This window comes from Mustela lutreola, chromosome 14 (assembly GCF_030435805.1).
Source record: "Mustela lutreola isolate mMusLut2 chromosome 14, mMusLut2.pri, whole genome shotgun sequence".
NCBI lineage: Eukaryota > Metazoa > Chordata > Mammalia > Carnivora > Mustelidae > Mustela > Mustela lutreola.
Window position 1 is genome coordinate 68,759,179 of NC_081303.1, and position 15,381 is coordinate 68,774,559.

At 40.0% G+C, this 15,381-nt stretch overlaps 1 protein-coding gene across 2 annotated transcripts in view; it reads right to left on the bottom strand.

The window, feature by feature from the left end:
- The window catches only part of NUF2 (NUF2 component of NDC80 kinetochore complex), a 28,381-nt gene extending 13,213 nt beyond the window's left edge, over positions 1-15,168 (bottom strand). Inside the window, exons 1-9 of one of the 2 annotated variants that reach the window (XM_059146329.1) lie at positions 15,042-15,168; positions 11,368-11,502; positions 10,070-10,144; positions 9,388-9,464; positions 8,594-8,655; positions 5,040-5,137; positions 3,784-3,857; positions 2,348-2,444; positions 837-899 (exon numbers count right to left, since the gene is read on the bottom strand). In XM_059146329.1, coding sequence (XP_059002312.1) covers positions 837-899; positions 2,348-2,444; positions 3,784-3,857; positions 5,040-5,137; positions 8,594-8,655; positions 9,388-9,464; positions 10,070-10,144; positions 11,368-11,490 — 669 coding nt within the window. In that variant the 5' untranslated portion in view covers positions 11,491-11,502; positions 15,042-15,168. Of the gene's footprint in view, positions 1-836; positions 900-2,347; positions 2,445-3,783; positions 3,858-5,039; positions 5,138-8,593; positions 8,656-9,387; positions 9,465-10,069; positions 10,145-11,367; positions 11,506-15,041 lie in introns of both variants that reach the window. The other variant, XM_059146330.1, reaches the window with a different exon arrangement.
- Positions 15,169-15,381: the final 213 nt, after the last annotated feature.

Here is a 15,381-nt window from a genome sequence, read left to right on the forward strand (position 1 = left end):
TAACCACAAACCATTGAATAAGATGTCAAAATCATTAAGAAGCAAAAAAATCAAAATGAAAATGGGTTTTTTTTTTTGGTTTTTTTTTTTTCCTATAAAAGCAACAGAGAAAGCAAACTACAAACCTCCCGTTTTGGCAAGACGGCGGGAAAAAGAACACTCACACTGTATTGGTAGGAATGTAAATGCGTATCTTTTTAGAAGTCAGGTTGGCAAGGTGGGTCAGTTTTAAATGTGTATTCCCTTTGACCCAGAAATCCTACAAGTAGGAATATGGTCTAAGAAAAAAAGCAGCCCTGTACACAGATCTCGGGGTGTGTGTGTGTGTGTGTGTGTGTGTGTGTGTGCAGCACACACACTGCTGTCCAGTAGCAGAAACATCAGAAGCCAGTGCGTGTCCACCAACAGGACACCGGAAAGATCAACCTCAGTGTGACGCACAGCCATAAGCAGCCATTAAGACAATGAGTCTCTCCGGTGGCGTGTAAGTATTTATGCTCTTTTGGGTTCAGTGAAAAAAGACAGGTGTGAGACATGAAGAGTCTCACACCTCTGACGTAACATTGCATATGGCTCTGCATAGAAAAATGTCGTCTACGCACATCTCAGACCATGTGGTGAGCCTTCAGGTGATTTTCACTCTCCTACACATTTCTGTATTTCCATTTAAAAAAAAAAAACAGTAGTCAGCTATTATATTTAACCTGAAAAAAAGTTAAACTAGATTCATTTTAAGGAAAAAGGAAGAAACTTTTACTATAACAACGCACACAGTTAACATACTCCCCCACAGAAAATATTCAAACCGTAAGTCTGGTTATATGAAAGATGCTTACCAAACGCTTGGTCTTCTCTGAAATATCAGACTTCTTTTGGGAATTTCCATCCTGGAGCACTATCTAAGGAAAAAAGCCAACAACTGTTTTCTGTGATGATCCAAAACAAATTTAAATTTAGCCTCTCAGTGCTTTCTCATAAAATAAAGGTAAAGGAGGAGTTAAATGGATTAGAGCAGAAATTCTCAAATTTTCTGTGTACGATGCCCCAGGCCACAAGAAATACCTAAAGATTCCTTTAGTAAGCAGTGGAGTCCGAGTACTGTGTAAGTCCTCAAGTCCTAACAACTTAGTAGCTCTTTGAAAATGTCATGCATACAAATCGGAAAAAAATAATGTTTATTTCATTCTTAAATAACCACAACTACTTCTACATTGGATGGGTACCTATTGGGCACTGCACTAATTCACAAAGGTTGGAATCGGACTGGACAAAGACTTCCTCATCTCCTGTTCTGTAAGGTTGTTCAGGTACTGGTTCTTCACCAGGACAAATGCCAGAACCCAGGTTCACAAAGACATGAACGGAAGGCGCCTGAGCTGCTGGAACTGTGGACTGCCTTGAGCCAGGAGTTCAAGCAGAGTACGACGTGCTGACCCTCAGTTTCCCATGAAATTCTGAAATATCCTGCAGTGCCCCCCCCCAAACCCCACAGGGTTTCCTGTCAAGTCCAGGGGGCTCCCTTATAGTTTGGGAACAGCAAGTTTAGAAAAAGGCAAATCCTAAAAAATTCCAGTCAACAAGACAGCACAGAACTTGGGCAACACAAATAGATAACCACACTTGACAGAAGTTTATATCCGTGACAAGGAGCACAAATGGGCGCAGCAACATACCCTAGAGCTTTCGTAACTAAAAGTAACGGACGTGCTCTTACTGCTCCCATCCACCAAAAAAAAAAGTTTGTTTTTTTAAGCAAACAACTATGAAAAAACAATGAAACCTCACTCACATGGAGTCGAGAGGCCAGGAGGGGGAGCTCTCACGCTGCAGTAGGCCCAGTGGACTCCAAAGGGCCTCAACTAGGCCCCTGCCCAGGGCAAGAGATCCCCCACGTCTCTACAGGACAGCCACTACCCCTGTAGCTTCCCCAGTGAGAAACCATCACCACCCTCATGCTAGGTTAGTCTTTCCAGACCCCAAGAAAGGTGGTTCTCTTAGCGTTCTCGAAGTTCGAGCATAGCAATTACTTTGTTGTGCTTTCTGCTAGTGTTCCCTAGCTTTGAGCAAAAATAAAGTGTCTGAAAGGAAGAATTTTTTTTGTGAGATAATGAATGAGACTGTGTTTGGACTGTTGCTTTCCTTCCAAGGACTCTGATTCCAAGCAACCCCTCCTAACCTCCTCCTCCTCCATAAAATAACATCTCTCTCCTTTGTTTGTTGGACTCATCTATGATTTTTCCTGCAGCTCACTTGTACCAAGTTGCAATCCTCTGCTATTCCCAAATAAACCCATTTTTGCTGATAAGATAACTGGCTGTTTAATTTTTAAGGTCAACACAGCTGATACCGTTTTTTGACGAAATTCTTGATTCAGTGACTGCTGCAGCTCCTGAATGTCATCCGAAAGCTGCTTGAACTCTGCTTGCTCTTCAACTGGAACAGAACTAAACATAGCAAAACAGATGAAAATAACATATATTGAGTCCTTAACTCTGCAAGGCCAAAATAGTCTCTGTCCTCAAATGACTCAAGTTAAAAAAAAACACACACACACACAAAAAAACATAAACTGTCTTTCATGTTTCTGAATTCTCATCCTTCCATGTGACAGAGGTTTAAAATAGATGACCTGGCCTCCGCAACACAGAAAATAAAGATCCGATGAGCTCCTTCAGCCTTCCACCAGCGAGTCCGCATATGGACTCATCTGCATTCATACCTGCCTTTTCTAACTTGGCTCTTAATAAAACCAGTGGGACGTTCCCTTCCCTGTCCAGTGCCAGCTCCTGCCTGGCTCCTCGCCTCGCCTCCCTCTCCCAGACCAGCCACTCCCTTCGCTCTGCCCATCCGTCTTAACAGCCCCATCTGTGTAAAAGTTTCTGCCGTGCACATGGTTCTCAACTTCTGTTTTGAGACATGGCATAGAATTATGCTTTTAATGATCATTTCCCTGACTGCTAATGAGTTTAATAATCTTTACCTGTTTTTAATTATCTATTTGTAGTCATTCTTCTATAAATGCCCTGTTCTTAGCCTTTGCCCATTTTTCTATTATCCTTTTGTCCTTGGTTTGTAGGAGTTCTCCACGTGTTAGGAATATTACACAGGCTTTCTCACTAGGGACGGTGCTGCTCTGCTGCGTAGGCTACAAATAGCCACACCCCACTTTGTCATTTATCTCTTAACTTCATTTATGTTAAATTTACCTGTGAGATTTTAGTATCTGCCTCCTGTTCCCAGTCTTTGCAGCCTACTGCTGTCTCTGAGACACTCTATACCAGGGCAGGTTAGGAAAGCTCTCCAGTGAAACAAAGAAACTCAGAGCCAGCAAGAAAGTACAAGGGATAGAAAATCCGTCTGCTCAAAATCGATCTGTCTGGCCAAGAACTCATAACTCCAATGGGACCAATGAGGCAAAAACAAAACAAAGCTCTCTTAACAGAATTAACTGGCTTTAAGAAAGAAAGAAAGTCCACTTAATTACTGCTCACCTATACAAGATAACTACTTCCAGACATAACTTAGGAGGTAAGTTAATGGCTTTAAACATCTCATGCTAATTCACTAATAACAAGAATAAAGTAAAAGAACATATGATACCCTAACAGTTAGAAAGAAGGAGAACGAGTTTTTCTTTCTCTGGAACAGATAAACTTAAATAGTCTGCTCTTAGTGAGGAAGGAGAAGGAGACTTGAGGTATCCTGCAGGGTTGTCAAATACTATTCATGATCCATTCTGCATCTTGAAATTATACTCATTTAATTTGTAAAACTCCTACTTACTCAAGTCTCTCCAATTTCATTAATGCTTCCTGGTGTGCAGTATTTAACTGGTGCATTTTGTCCAGAGAAGATTTCTATGAAAGCAATTTTCATATTAGGGCTTTTCAACACAAACACAACATGTATTTAAAAAAAAAAAAAGAAAACTACCAGTACACACTGAAAAATGCTTAGTCCTAAGCTTTCACCATCAGAATTAAGACATGTTTAAGAGACAACAGGCATTTGTGACTAGGGAATGAGAAATTTCTTTATTCGCACATAAATGCTGAGTCCTTACCATGGTCAGGTACTGGGCTAAGTGCCAAGAATAATACCCAAGAAGTAGTATAGTTGGGACTTAAGTAGCGCATTCTCCTCGAAGGGTCAGATATATGCATGTAAGTCCACAAACCAACTTGCTACAGGACTAAAGATAACGACACCAGCCAACCAGGGTCATGGCTGGGGAGGAACATCAAGGGACGCTTCGTGAATATGATAGACTCTGAGCTGTGTCTTAAAAGAATGAGGAAAAATTAGCCAAGCAAAATTGTATGTTTCTGTGTGTGTGTTAGCAAATCCACATGAAGCTTTGGAGAGTATGTGATGTTTGAGAAGTTTAAGCTTGACACGATTTGTACAAGGAAGTTTCTATCTATACAACTCAGTCGCTGGAGGGGAAGTTCTAATAGTCTGGTGTTACTTTGGCACTTTACTAAGAATATGATAACCCAAGACTGGGACAGATGGAAACGAATCACATGGATGACCCGTAATCTTTCCAAATTCTCTAAATTGTTGATGAAATGAGTTTCCATCTGTTAAAGTGATTTACTTGGACTGGATCTTATAATGCAATGTTGGGCCAGCATGATAAACAAAACATCATTTTAGGCCATTCTTTAGAAAGCAAACATCAACCTCAAATATCTCAATTAAATAAAGAACACTACAGTATAACTCCAAAGCAAAAAACATGTATTTGTCATTATTTCTCCCCTTACATAACCTAATATAGGAAAAGGTTCCTCAGCTATAAGATTAGAACAAAAAACCCCAGCCTTTCCCTAATGTTATCCAATAGCGATGAAAATCTCATTCTGATACATGCTTTCCATTAACAAAAATCTGCAACTTGCATAAATATTAAAATAAATGATTCTAACAGCCATATGACAATTAGTTATCTGCGACTACTATTTCAAAATAGTTTAGTAGTTCATAAGTGATATTACTAATCTGGTATGTGACTCAAAAATATATTTAAATCTTACATATTGCCAAAGAAATTCCATATATGTCTCACGGCATGCTTCTCTGAAGTGAATGAAGTTGATAATGCCACTCAAAAACCGACTTGTCCGTTTTGCCTCTAAAACAGAGAGCAAGACTTCTTAAGTAAATCTTTGAAACAATGTAAAAATAAAAATTCATCCTCTCCCACGATATACTTTGCTCATAGCGCATAGAACAAAACTGCACGCATGCTATAATTAACCAAATCACAAAAAATGTGCTCTAATATAAAGATCAGAATTCTCTTTGCATTAATAACTTTAAAAATTAAAAAAAAATAAATAAATATAATAAATAAATAAATATAAATAAATAAATCATTCTTGGCCAAGAGAAAATAATAAGGAACAGACTTATTCTCCCATCTTAAACAACAAGAAAACCAGATAAAATATACAAAGTTAAAAATTTTAGACACCAGACGACGGGCAATACAGGACAGCGATCCATAAGAGAAACAAATGAGGTGATCTTTGGCTAGTGATAACCCTGGAACAACTGCCAACAGCAGAAAGTATCCCAGGAGGGATGTGGCCTCAACCCCAGGAGCAGAAGATCACAGGGCTACCCTGCTGAAGACAAGATTACATTTATAATCCAAAGGCATGTGGGCGTATGCATCCACACATACAGAAGAACAATCAGTCCTCAGTTTGTGGGATGCGGCTAAAGTTGACAAAAGGGAAATTTATAGCATTAAACACCTGTATTAGGAAAGAAGAAAAGTCAAATGAACTTCCTCAGCTTCTACCTAAAAAAAAGGGGTGGGGGAGAGAGGAGAGAGCAAATCCAAACTACACATGAAAGAAAGGAATAGCAATATAAGCACAGAAAACAAGAGAACAAAAACATAAATAAAATACAGAAAAACCAATGAAACCAAAAGCTGTTCTTTGAAAAGATAAACAAAATTGATAAGCCTCTGGCCAGACTGGTCTGGGAAAACTACAAGAGTGAAAAAACAAATGAAAAACATCAGAATGAAAGAGGGGACATCACTACTGAACCCCAAAACTGTTAAAAATTATACAGGAAGGGGCGCCTGGGTGGCTCAGTGGGTTAAGCTTCTGCCTTCAGCTCAGGTCATGATCTCAGGGTCCTGGGATCGAGCCCCGCATCGGGTTCTCTACTCAGCAGGGAGCCTGCTTCCCCCTCTCTCTCTCTCTGCCTACTTCTCTGCCTACTCATGATCTCTCTCTCTAGTAAATAAAATATTTAAAAAGAAAGATACAGGAAAATTATGAACAACTTTATGTTAATCAACTTGCCAACTGAAAAGAAGTGGATAAATTCCCTGAAAAAAGGAAACACCAAAGCTCACTCAGGAGCGCTGGCAGGAAACCACCAGCATTTGATACTATCAGTGTTTGGATGTGTGCTATTCTAATAGGTGTGTGGTGGTTGGTCAATTGATTTTTGACAAAACTGCCACAGTAATTCAATGGGAAAAAGAAGAATCTTTTCAATAAGTGGTGCTGAAATAATTTGATAACTCTATGCAAAAAAGAAAAAAAAACTCTAAAAAAGAAAGACCCTGACCTATATCATATATAAAAATTCAAGTGTTAAATAACAAAAGCCAGAACAATACGCTTGGGGCACCTGGGTGGCTCAGTCAGTTAAGCGTCCGACACTGGATTTTGGCTCAGGTCATGATCTCAGCGTTGTGAGATCGAACCCAACGAACCTCAAGGAGATTCTCCCTCTATCCCTCCCCTCCCCGCTTCACATACACACTCTCGCTCGCTCTTTCTCATAAGTAAATAAATAATAAATCAATAAAACTATGATACGCTTAAAACATATGAGTAAAATCTTAGCATCTCTGAGGCCAAGATTTCTTAACAGTACACACCAAAAATGGTTTTATGAATCATTTTTATGAAAACAGAAACAATGATTAGAACCTTCAAAATGGAAATATATTTTGCTCTTCAAAGGACACTGTTACAATATTCAAAAGGCAAGTAACAGATTGGGAGAAAACATCTGCATAATCCCTATCTGATAAACTATGTGTTTTTATAACATCTGAAGAAGACTTATAATTCAATAATAAGACAAACAATCCAAAAACAGAACAACACAACAACAACAACACTAGGGTGCCTGGCTGCCTCAGTCGGGGGAGCATGTGACTCTTAATCTCAGGGTTATGGGTTTTAGCCCCACACTCGGTGCAGAGATTACTTTAAAAAAAAACACAAAATCTTAAAAAAAAGATTCAAAAAGACAATTCACCAAAGAAAATATACAGATAGCAAATAAGCATATGGAAATATGCTGCTTTTAGTCATCAGGGAAATAAAAATTAAAACCATGAGATACAGTGATACAGCCACTAAAATGGCTAAAATTAAAACTTTCCAATATCAGTGCAGGGGAGGACGTGGAGCAATTGAACTTAACAGATGCCGTGGATGGTATGAGGCAGCCATGTTAGAAAACAGTTCGGCAGTTTCTTAAAACATTAAGAATATACTGAACACATGAGCCAGTATTTCTACTGCTAGGTAGAAATGAAAACACATGACCTCAGGAAGACTTTTATCCTACGTTCAGAGCAGCCTTGTTCACAATGGCCGGAATGTGGAAACAGTGCAAATGTCTACCAATTGGCCACCAGGTAAATAAACTGCAGTTTTTATTTACAATGGAATACTATTCCAAAATAAAAAGAAATGGATTACTGATAAATGCAACAAACACGGATGAATCTCAGAAGCATTCGGCTAAGACACCAGACACAAAAGAATACGGACTATTATTTCATTTACATCAAATATCAGACAAGTCAAGAAACCACAGTGACAGAAAGCAGGTCAGTGGTTGCCAGGGAAGAGGGCTCAGTCAGAGTAATCAGCTGCGAGGGGAACCGAGGGAACTTTTGTAGGGCCATCGAAATTCCTACACAGGATCGTGGCAATAGCTATACAACCATGTACCTCTGTTAAAATTCATTTAGTTACACATTTAAAATTGTTGAAATTTTATTTTGTGTAAATTATAGATCAATAGACAAAACAAAAAGGTAGATGAAAAAGAGGAAAAAAACATTTTTAAATAGCAAACTGAATCTCTTGCAACAGAAAATAACTTGATGCATAAATGTGAGTCAAAAGAATTAAGGGACATTTAAATAAAGTGAAGACAAATTGTTATGTTAATATCATATCAAGACTATTCTTATCACTGTTAAAAGATATTTTCTTCAGAGTAAAAAATAATTGCTACACTGGAGAAAACTGTATGATGAATCCACAATCCAGCTTGCATATTACTCATATTCATGCTTTCAAATTTACAGGATATCTTTTAAATATAAGGAGGTAAGACAAATAGATCAGAAAAACAGCTTTCCTGTGGACCTTCAAAGGAAAACAATTCCAGTAATAGGCTATGAAAAAACTCAGACTTAAAATTGACTTTCTAAAGCCAATTACCTGTAGTTTATTATTTTTTTCTACATTTATTGATGAAGAAGTAAAATATTAAAGTCAGATATTAAAAATTGCTTTGAATTCTCACTTACTTGGATATAGAATATCAGCAATCTCAAAGTCATTCACCCGACAGATGGGCAGAAAGGAGTCCCTTAAAGATGAGGTGGACAAAGAATATTTTAAGTTATATATAAACCATTTGATATAAACATTTTATTTTCCAAGAGATTCCTGGATATGTTTCTCAATGTCCAAAGACCAAGCAGAAGTCTACTACCATACAAAACTCTGTAGCACAGAGATCTACGTTATCTGTACCCTACGCCAGTATTCAAGCAATGCCAAGATATAGTTATAAACTCTAATAAGCGACAAACGCTTTTGGAGGTACTAGGACTCTTTAAAAAAAACTCAAAACCTCCAAAACAATTTTAGATTCACAACGTCTTAAAATTCCACTGAAAGCAGAATTGAAAGTGACACAGAGGGAAGCAATTAGTTCTATTTGAAGGAAGTCTACAATTTTCAGTGTACTGATGGAGTGGAGAGGGAGTTGACAGAAATTCTTTCTCTAAGAAAATCCTTGGGGCGCCTGGGTGGCTCAGTGGGTTAGGCCGCTGCCTTCGGCTCAGGTCATGATCTCAGGTTCCTGGGATCGAGTCCCACATCGGGCTCTCTGCTCAGCAGGGAGCCTGCTTCTCTCTCTCTCTCTGCCTGCCTCTCCGACTACTTGTGATTTCTCTCTGTCAAATAAATAAATAAAATCTTTAAAAAAAAAAAAAAAAAAAAAAAAAAAAAGAAAATCCTGACATTAAGGAAGCTTAATGCAAAAAAAAAACAATGAATGTTTATAGTCTCGGAAAAATAAATCCCCCTTACTCACAGATGAATAAATAAGTTGCTGACTGGTAAGAAGCCTTCCATGATATGTGGATACATGACTTCCAAGTTCACTGGCATCTAAATGTAATATCACAAGATCTAAGTTACACATTGATTAGATAAAATGAGAAAAATCTTCAACCTCAAAATTACCTTCTCTTCCCCTTAAGTAGGCTCCCTAAATTCATGACCCTTCAATCAAGAGTCATACGCTCCCCTGAGCACCCCCTGTTAATCATAAATTAAGATCAAAATAACATTTACCATTAAATGTTAAAAATTTAGTTAACAATAAAGATCCTAGCACAAAACTAGAGTCATTACTAATAAAGCTAGGTTCACAGTACATGCTCAGTAAGGTTTTTTTAAGTGAATGCACAAAGGGGTAAAGTCAGCATCTACTACGTCAGGAACTATGCTGAGAATTTTACATGTATTCTTCTTTAATTTTCATAACTAACCTAAAACACTGTGTCATTTAAGTCTAGTACTGTTGTCTTACTAAAACTATCAATGTATGCCACTAGTATGCCTAAGATTTTTCTGCAAATGACATTAATTTTACATAAGCCTTTTGATTTTGTTAAAAATAAAGTTGTGAACTTTCTATCCTTAAACCAGTATGCCATGTGAACCAGGGAAATGCAGCAAAACAAAGTAATTTTGCCTCATCAGAAACGCACCATGTAAAAATGCTCCAGCCGAATTCCATATACTATTTGCAAAGCTCTCATGTAGATCATGTGCAAGACTTCAGGCTACAACAGAAAAACAAACTTTTAATACTCCGACGCATGACTCTCCAGCTGAATCACCATCAGCTGCCACAGTAGACAATGGATGCAAAGAATAGAGTAATAAAATTACTCTATTTCTCTTGAAATATTTTATTTTTCCGAATTTTAGAATACCTGTGTACTTACCAGTTTGCTCAGGTGTAATAAGTGCTCAGTAAGATCAGCCATTTAACCTTACATGCAGAATGAGAGCAAGTGTACCCAAAACCAATCCAAGAAATCCATCTGCATCAGGGAAGACGGTTTAGTCTTTCAAAATAGACGGCAGTCATGAGGCAGACACAATGGCACGCTGAGAGTGTTTTTGTTTTTGTTTTCAGTTTTGTTTTTTTTTTTTAAGATCATGGGCAAACTTCTTTCATGCTTTAGATGTTAAGGTTTCCTGAGATGTTAAAGTTTAAGTGAACACTATAATCCTGGGGGTATAAATTTAATAGAGTAGCAAGGCATTTTCAAAAGTTTCCTCTTTTAATTCAGGAGCTGCTAAATACTGGCCTGTAGAACTTGCTCTGATCCATATGCAAGTTCATTTATTTTGAGATTATTCCTTCCATTGTAAAGAATTAAAAAGGGACTGAGATCAAAAAGTTTGAGTTCTACACCATTAAATCAGGTTTTATTATGTTATCACGTCAAGATGAGCACAGAAAAATGGAAGGAGACTTTGGGATTTTCTGTGACATATAAATAGTTCATTTTTGCATTTAATAACTAAAGAAATAAGAATGACTTGTCAAAACAAGTCAATCCCCCCTTGGGGCATAATGCAAGAAAATTAATCTGTAAGCTTCCAAAGAGAATTGTTTCAAAGCACTTTTTATGGTTGGAAACCACTTGGAATACGTTCCTTCAAGCCCTACCAATAAATGATACACTCAGACCACCACTCCAATAGTAATAAAAAATTTAATATACTTTAATACATCTATGATTAAGAAGTGTTCTTTTTTTTAAAGAAAACAACCATATTAAGGAATCGAATTCCTAATGGAAATGTAGATGTCACCTCACACATAAACTTAACATTATTTTAAAATTACATTTGGTGAGAGATTGCTTCTGGATTAAAATGACTGGCCCACATCAAGTAGTAGGGTACATGCCCTTCTGCAAATTCTATAGGCCGAGTAGTTTCATTTCTCTTTAAATACCATCATCCACATGCAAACACAACCACATCATACCTTTGGATTTGGATAAAGATCATTCTTGGAGAGGTTTTTACCATCAGCTCCTGTTAAGATTTTGTTGCGAATATGAATCACGATCTCAGCTACATTATATCTGGGGAAAGACAAAGTTTCCATCTTGGGAATCTCCTGCTGGTTGGAAGGAAGAAAAAGCAAAGGTGAGAAACATGGCACAACTAGCTCTTCTCTTTACCTGGAAGCTGATAAACATAAGCAAAACTAACAAGCCAATGTCGAACCATTCATAGTCGTATTAACTATAAGCAAACACCCTCATAAGATAACACAAAGCACACACATGTGTATATCCTAAATTATGAGTGTGTGTGTGTTTGTGTGTGTGTGTGTATCTGTCCTGAAATATCTTTTATGAATGGCTCAGTCATTCTCTAATTTCCTAATGCTATTCTCTTTCATATGGGAAAGAGGACTTTGCTTGAATATACGTGAAAATTCCTGGTTTGTTTGGTTTTTTTCCTTTGTTAAATTTAGGGGACTTAGGGTTTAACAAGATTGGTCCTGAGAATTAATCCTCAAGGCAAGATTTATAGGCAATACTATCAGCAGAAGTGTTACATATAAAGAGTACCAACATAAGGATAATAAAACTGTACTCTGATCTAACATCCTATTTGATGTATACATAGTGAGATGGTTAGTAAGATTTAAGATGCATATGGGAGGAGAGAGGTGAAAAAATATAGTAAAAACAGAATGCTGTAATTGGTGGGAATTGCAATCACCAGAGAGATAACTTAAAACAACCACCACCACCACCACCACCACCACCACTTTCCCCTAATGTCCTCAGATGTGAGCTACTCCCATCTGTGTCCCCCTACAGCAGTTGTTCTCACAATTTCGCACCTCCCCTCCCAGGTGGGGGGACACCAGGGTATGTGTGGAGACATCTTTGGGGGTCAGGACTGGAATGGGTGCTACTAGAATCTAGTGGTAAGTGTCCCAACATGCTGCTGAACAACGTACAACGCACAGAAGTGCCCCCCCACCTCCACCGCAGCAAAGAATTATTCAGTCCAAATGTCAATAATGCTGAGGTTAAGAAATCATGTCCTAGAGCCTTGCATTTAACTGTTATAATGCCTGCCACAGTGTATTGTGATGTTTCTAGAACTGTGATACTACACTTTGAGCCCCCAGAAGCTGACACCTTTTCATTTTATTTCTAGCTGTACCCAGCAGAACAGCAGTGGTGGCAAGAGCAGGAGGAGCACCGGCCACAGCCGCGCCGCCTCTGCCTCTCAGTGAACAATGTCGGGTTTACTACATACAGATCCCCTACTCCGTGAGGAAGTAGCGTAATTCAAAAGACCCAATGTGAATACATTCAATTTTGCAAACAAACTGAAATGACCCCAAATTCTGGAAATCCATTTCTTTAGGTGCCTAATATTTCATAGACTATTACAGCTAAAAGAAGTTTCAACAATTTCCCTAACCTCTGATAAATGCGGGCAGCCACTCTGAAGGATGACTGACAAACAACTTTGCACTTCTCTGTGAACACGTGCAAACATCACAAAATTCACTAACTCCCAAGGCAACTTTTTTCCACTTCAGTGTGGTTCTCATGATTAGGTAACTCTTCCTCACCCTGTGTAGACATCTGTTTGCTGTAATCTTTACCCACTGGTCCTATTTGCCGTCAAGGCAGCTACAAATAATGTATTAACTTCTGTTTACATGACACCACTTTTAAAAATGTGAAGAAAGATACCACACCTCTGCTTAGCCATCTCTTCTCAAAGGTTAAGTATACTTTAAGTAGAGCCACCGCTTACATGATATTATTTTAGAAACTACCATTCTACTCACTTTCCTCTAAAGCAATTTTGTCTATGTCTTCTTGAAACGTAATGCTCAAACTAAACGCAATACTTCAGATACAGGTTGCAGGCAGAGTATTAATATAAGTAGACATTAGCCACTGCTAATCTAGTCTACGACTGTGCATGTACTCTCTGTCTCGGTCACTGTCTCTCTCTCTTTCATACACACACACAAAGAAAACTCCCGGAACTCCTTCAGTGTGACCCATTGATATCAAGCCAGGACTTCCCCATATTTTTCTTACATAATTATTTGAACCGTAAGCAAGGATCTGCCCTCCCATTACTGAATTTTGTAATTTCACACTTTCATTCCATAGTCAGCATCTTTCTGACTCCAGATCCTCACACCTCACATATTAAATGTCCTTTTCAGCATAAACACCCATTCCTCAATTTCATCTAAGTCACAGATTTAAAAACTACTGACAGAAATACTTGGCCAAAAGATTGTAGAAAAAGTCACTTTTCCAAAACAAGCTACATCCGGATCGAAGATTATCACAATAGAGGGGCGGTCAAGCAACAGACCCCTGGTTTTGGCACTGGGGATGATCTCGGGTCAGGAGATGGAGCCCCAGGCCAGGCTCTGCGTTCAGCATGACGTCTGCTTGGGATTTCCCTCTCCCTCTGCTCTGCCCTTCCCATTCATGCTCTTTCTCTCTCCCTCTCAAATAAATAAATAAATCTTTAAAAGAATTATCACGAGAGAGAAAGAGGAGGTGTAAAATGCCTTCATAATCACTACTGCACATCCTTCTCTAATGTGTCTTGCACACTCTATCAGATCAATCCTTACAAACACCAAATGCACCATGAAACATCTTTACAAAAATACTCCAGTAACCCTACCCTCCACATCAAATTCAAATTTTTCTGTTGGTTTCGAAAACACTCCAATATTTAATAAATCAATGAATTTTCTGCTTCAAGTTAGTCTCCTCCAAGATGTTTCCCAAACTCCCAGGGTTCCTTTTTGGAATCTTCTCCCATATCCAATTTCTATCTTTCTGTGATAGTACAATTTCCGTTCCAAGGCATTTTGGGGAGGTGGGGGAAAAGGCCTTCCAGCTGAACGGTAGGAGGTCTCTAGTGGCATAAAGCACATAAACAACCTAGTCATATACCAGGGTGACCCTCAGCCCGCCTGGCAAGTAGGTGGTACCAACCGCTCGTTATCCCTCTGGTTTCTGCAGACCCGCAGCCCCCAGCAGCTGCACGGAGTGGAGGCTGACAGAAACCTGTCCTACCCTACACTCTTCGTTTTGCTAAAACAAGTTAGTTCATGAAATCAAAATTCCGGGAGGCAAAGACTAAACAAACACGACCTCAATAAATCAAGTAAAAAGTTCCCTGAACTCGCTCAGGGAAAATGAAGGTGCTATGCGCGCAGAGGGCCGTGCACACACCGCCCTCTTCCTGCGAATCTTGGATTGCTCGAAGTACCGCACCTTCGCGGCGGCCGAGCGATGCGTGCGCAGCGGACGCGTGTGCCAGGCTGCCGAGCGCCCCAATCCCGCCGCTTCTAGATCAATGGGCTCCAAACATAGGAACACAAGCTTGGACGGGCCAGCTTCAGCTCGAGTTTCTGCTCACACGGTCTGCGGGGCAACAGACACTCGTCGTTCCGCGGGAACTACGCTCGGGCTGTTTCTGGGACCGACACAAACTGAGGAACCGCATCTCCCGGGGACCGGCTCCCCCAGACGCCCCCAGCGCGGCGCGGCCACCGAGCCCGGGTGTGGGCTCCTGCCCGCGCCTCCGGAGGGACGACGCCCTCCGGCTCCCGTCCCCCCGCGTCTGCTCGCGTTCCCTCACCGCGCCAGCCGGCCGCCCGCAGGAGGGCGAAGAGCTGCGGCGCTGCCGCAGGCCCGGTCAGAAGTCAACAGACGTCCACCACCGACGGTTGTCTCTTTTCAAACTTGCCGCCGCCTTCTGGAAGTCCCGCCCCCTCCGCCCAGCCCACTTCCTCCTCGGCCGCCGCGCCGGGTGCCGGTAAGGCTCAATAGACTGGAGGCGTGTGGGGCTTGTGTCGCGAGAGAGGGCGCCGGGCTGGGGCCGGAACCGTTTTTCGCGGCGCCGGCGTCTCGTCGGACCTGAATTCCACCGGAAGTGGGAGCGCCGCGGCTGGCAGGAAGGGCTGGGAACTTAGAAGTAT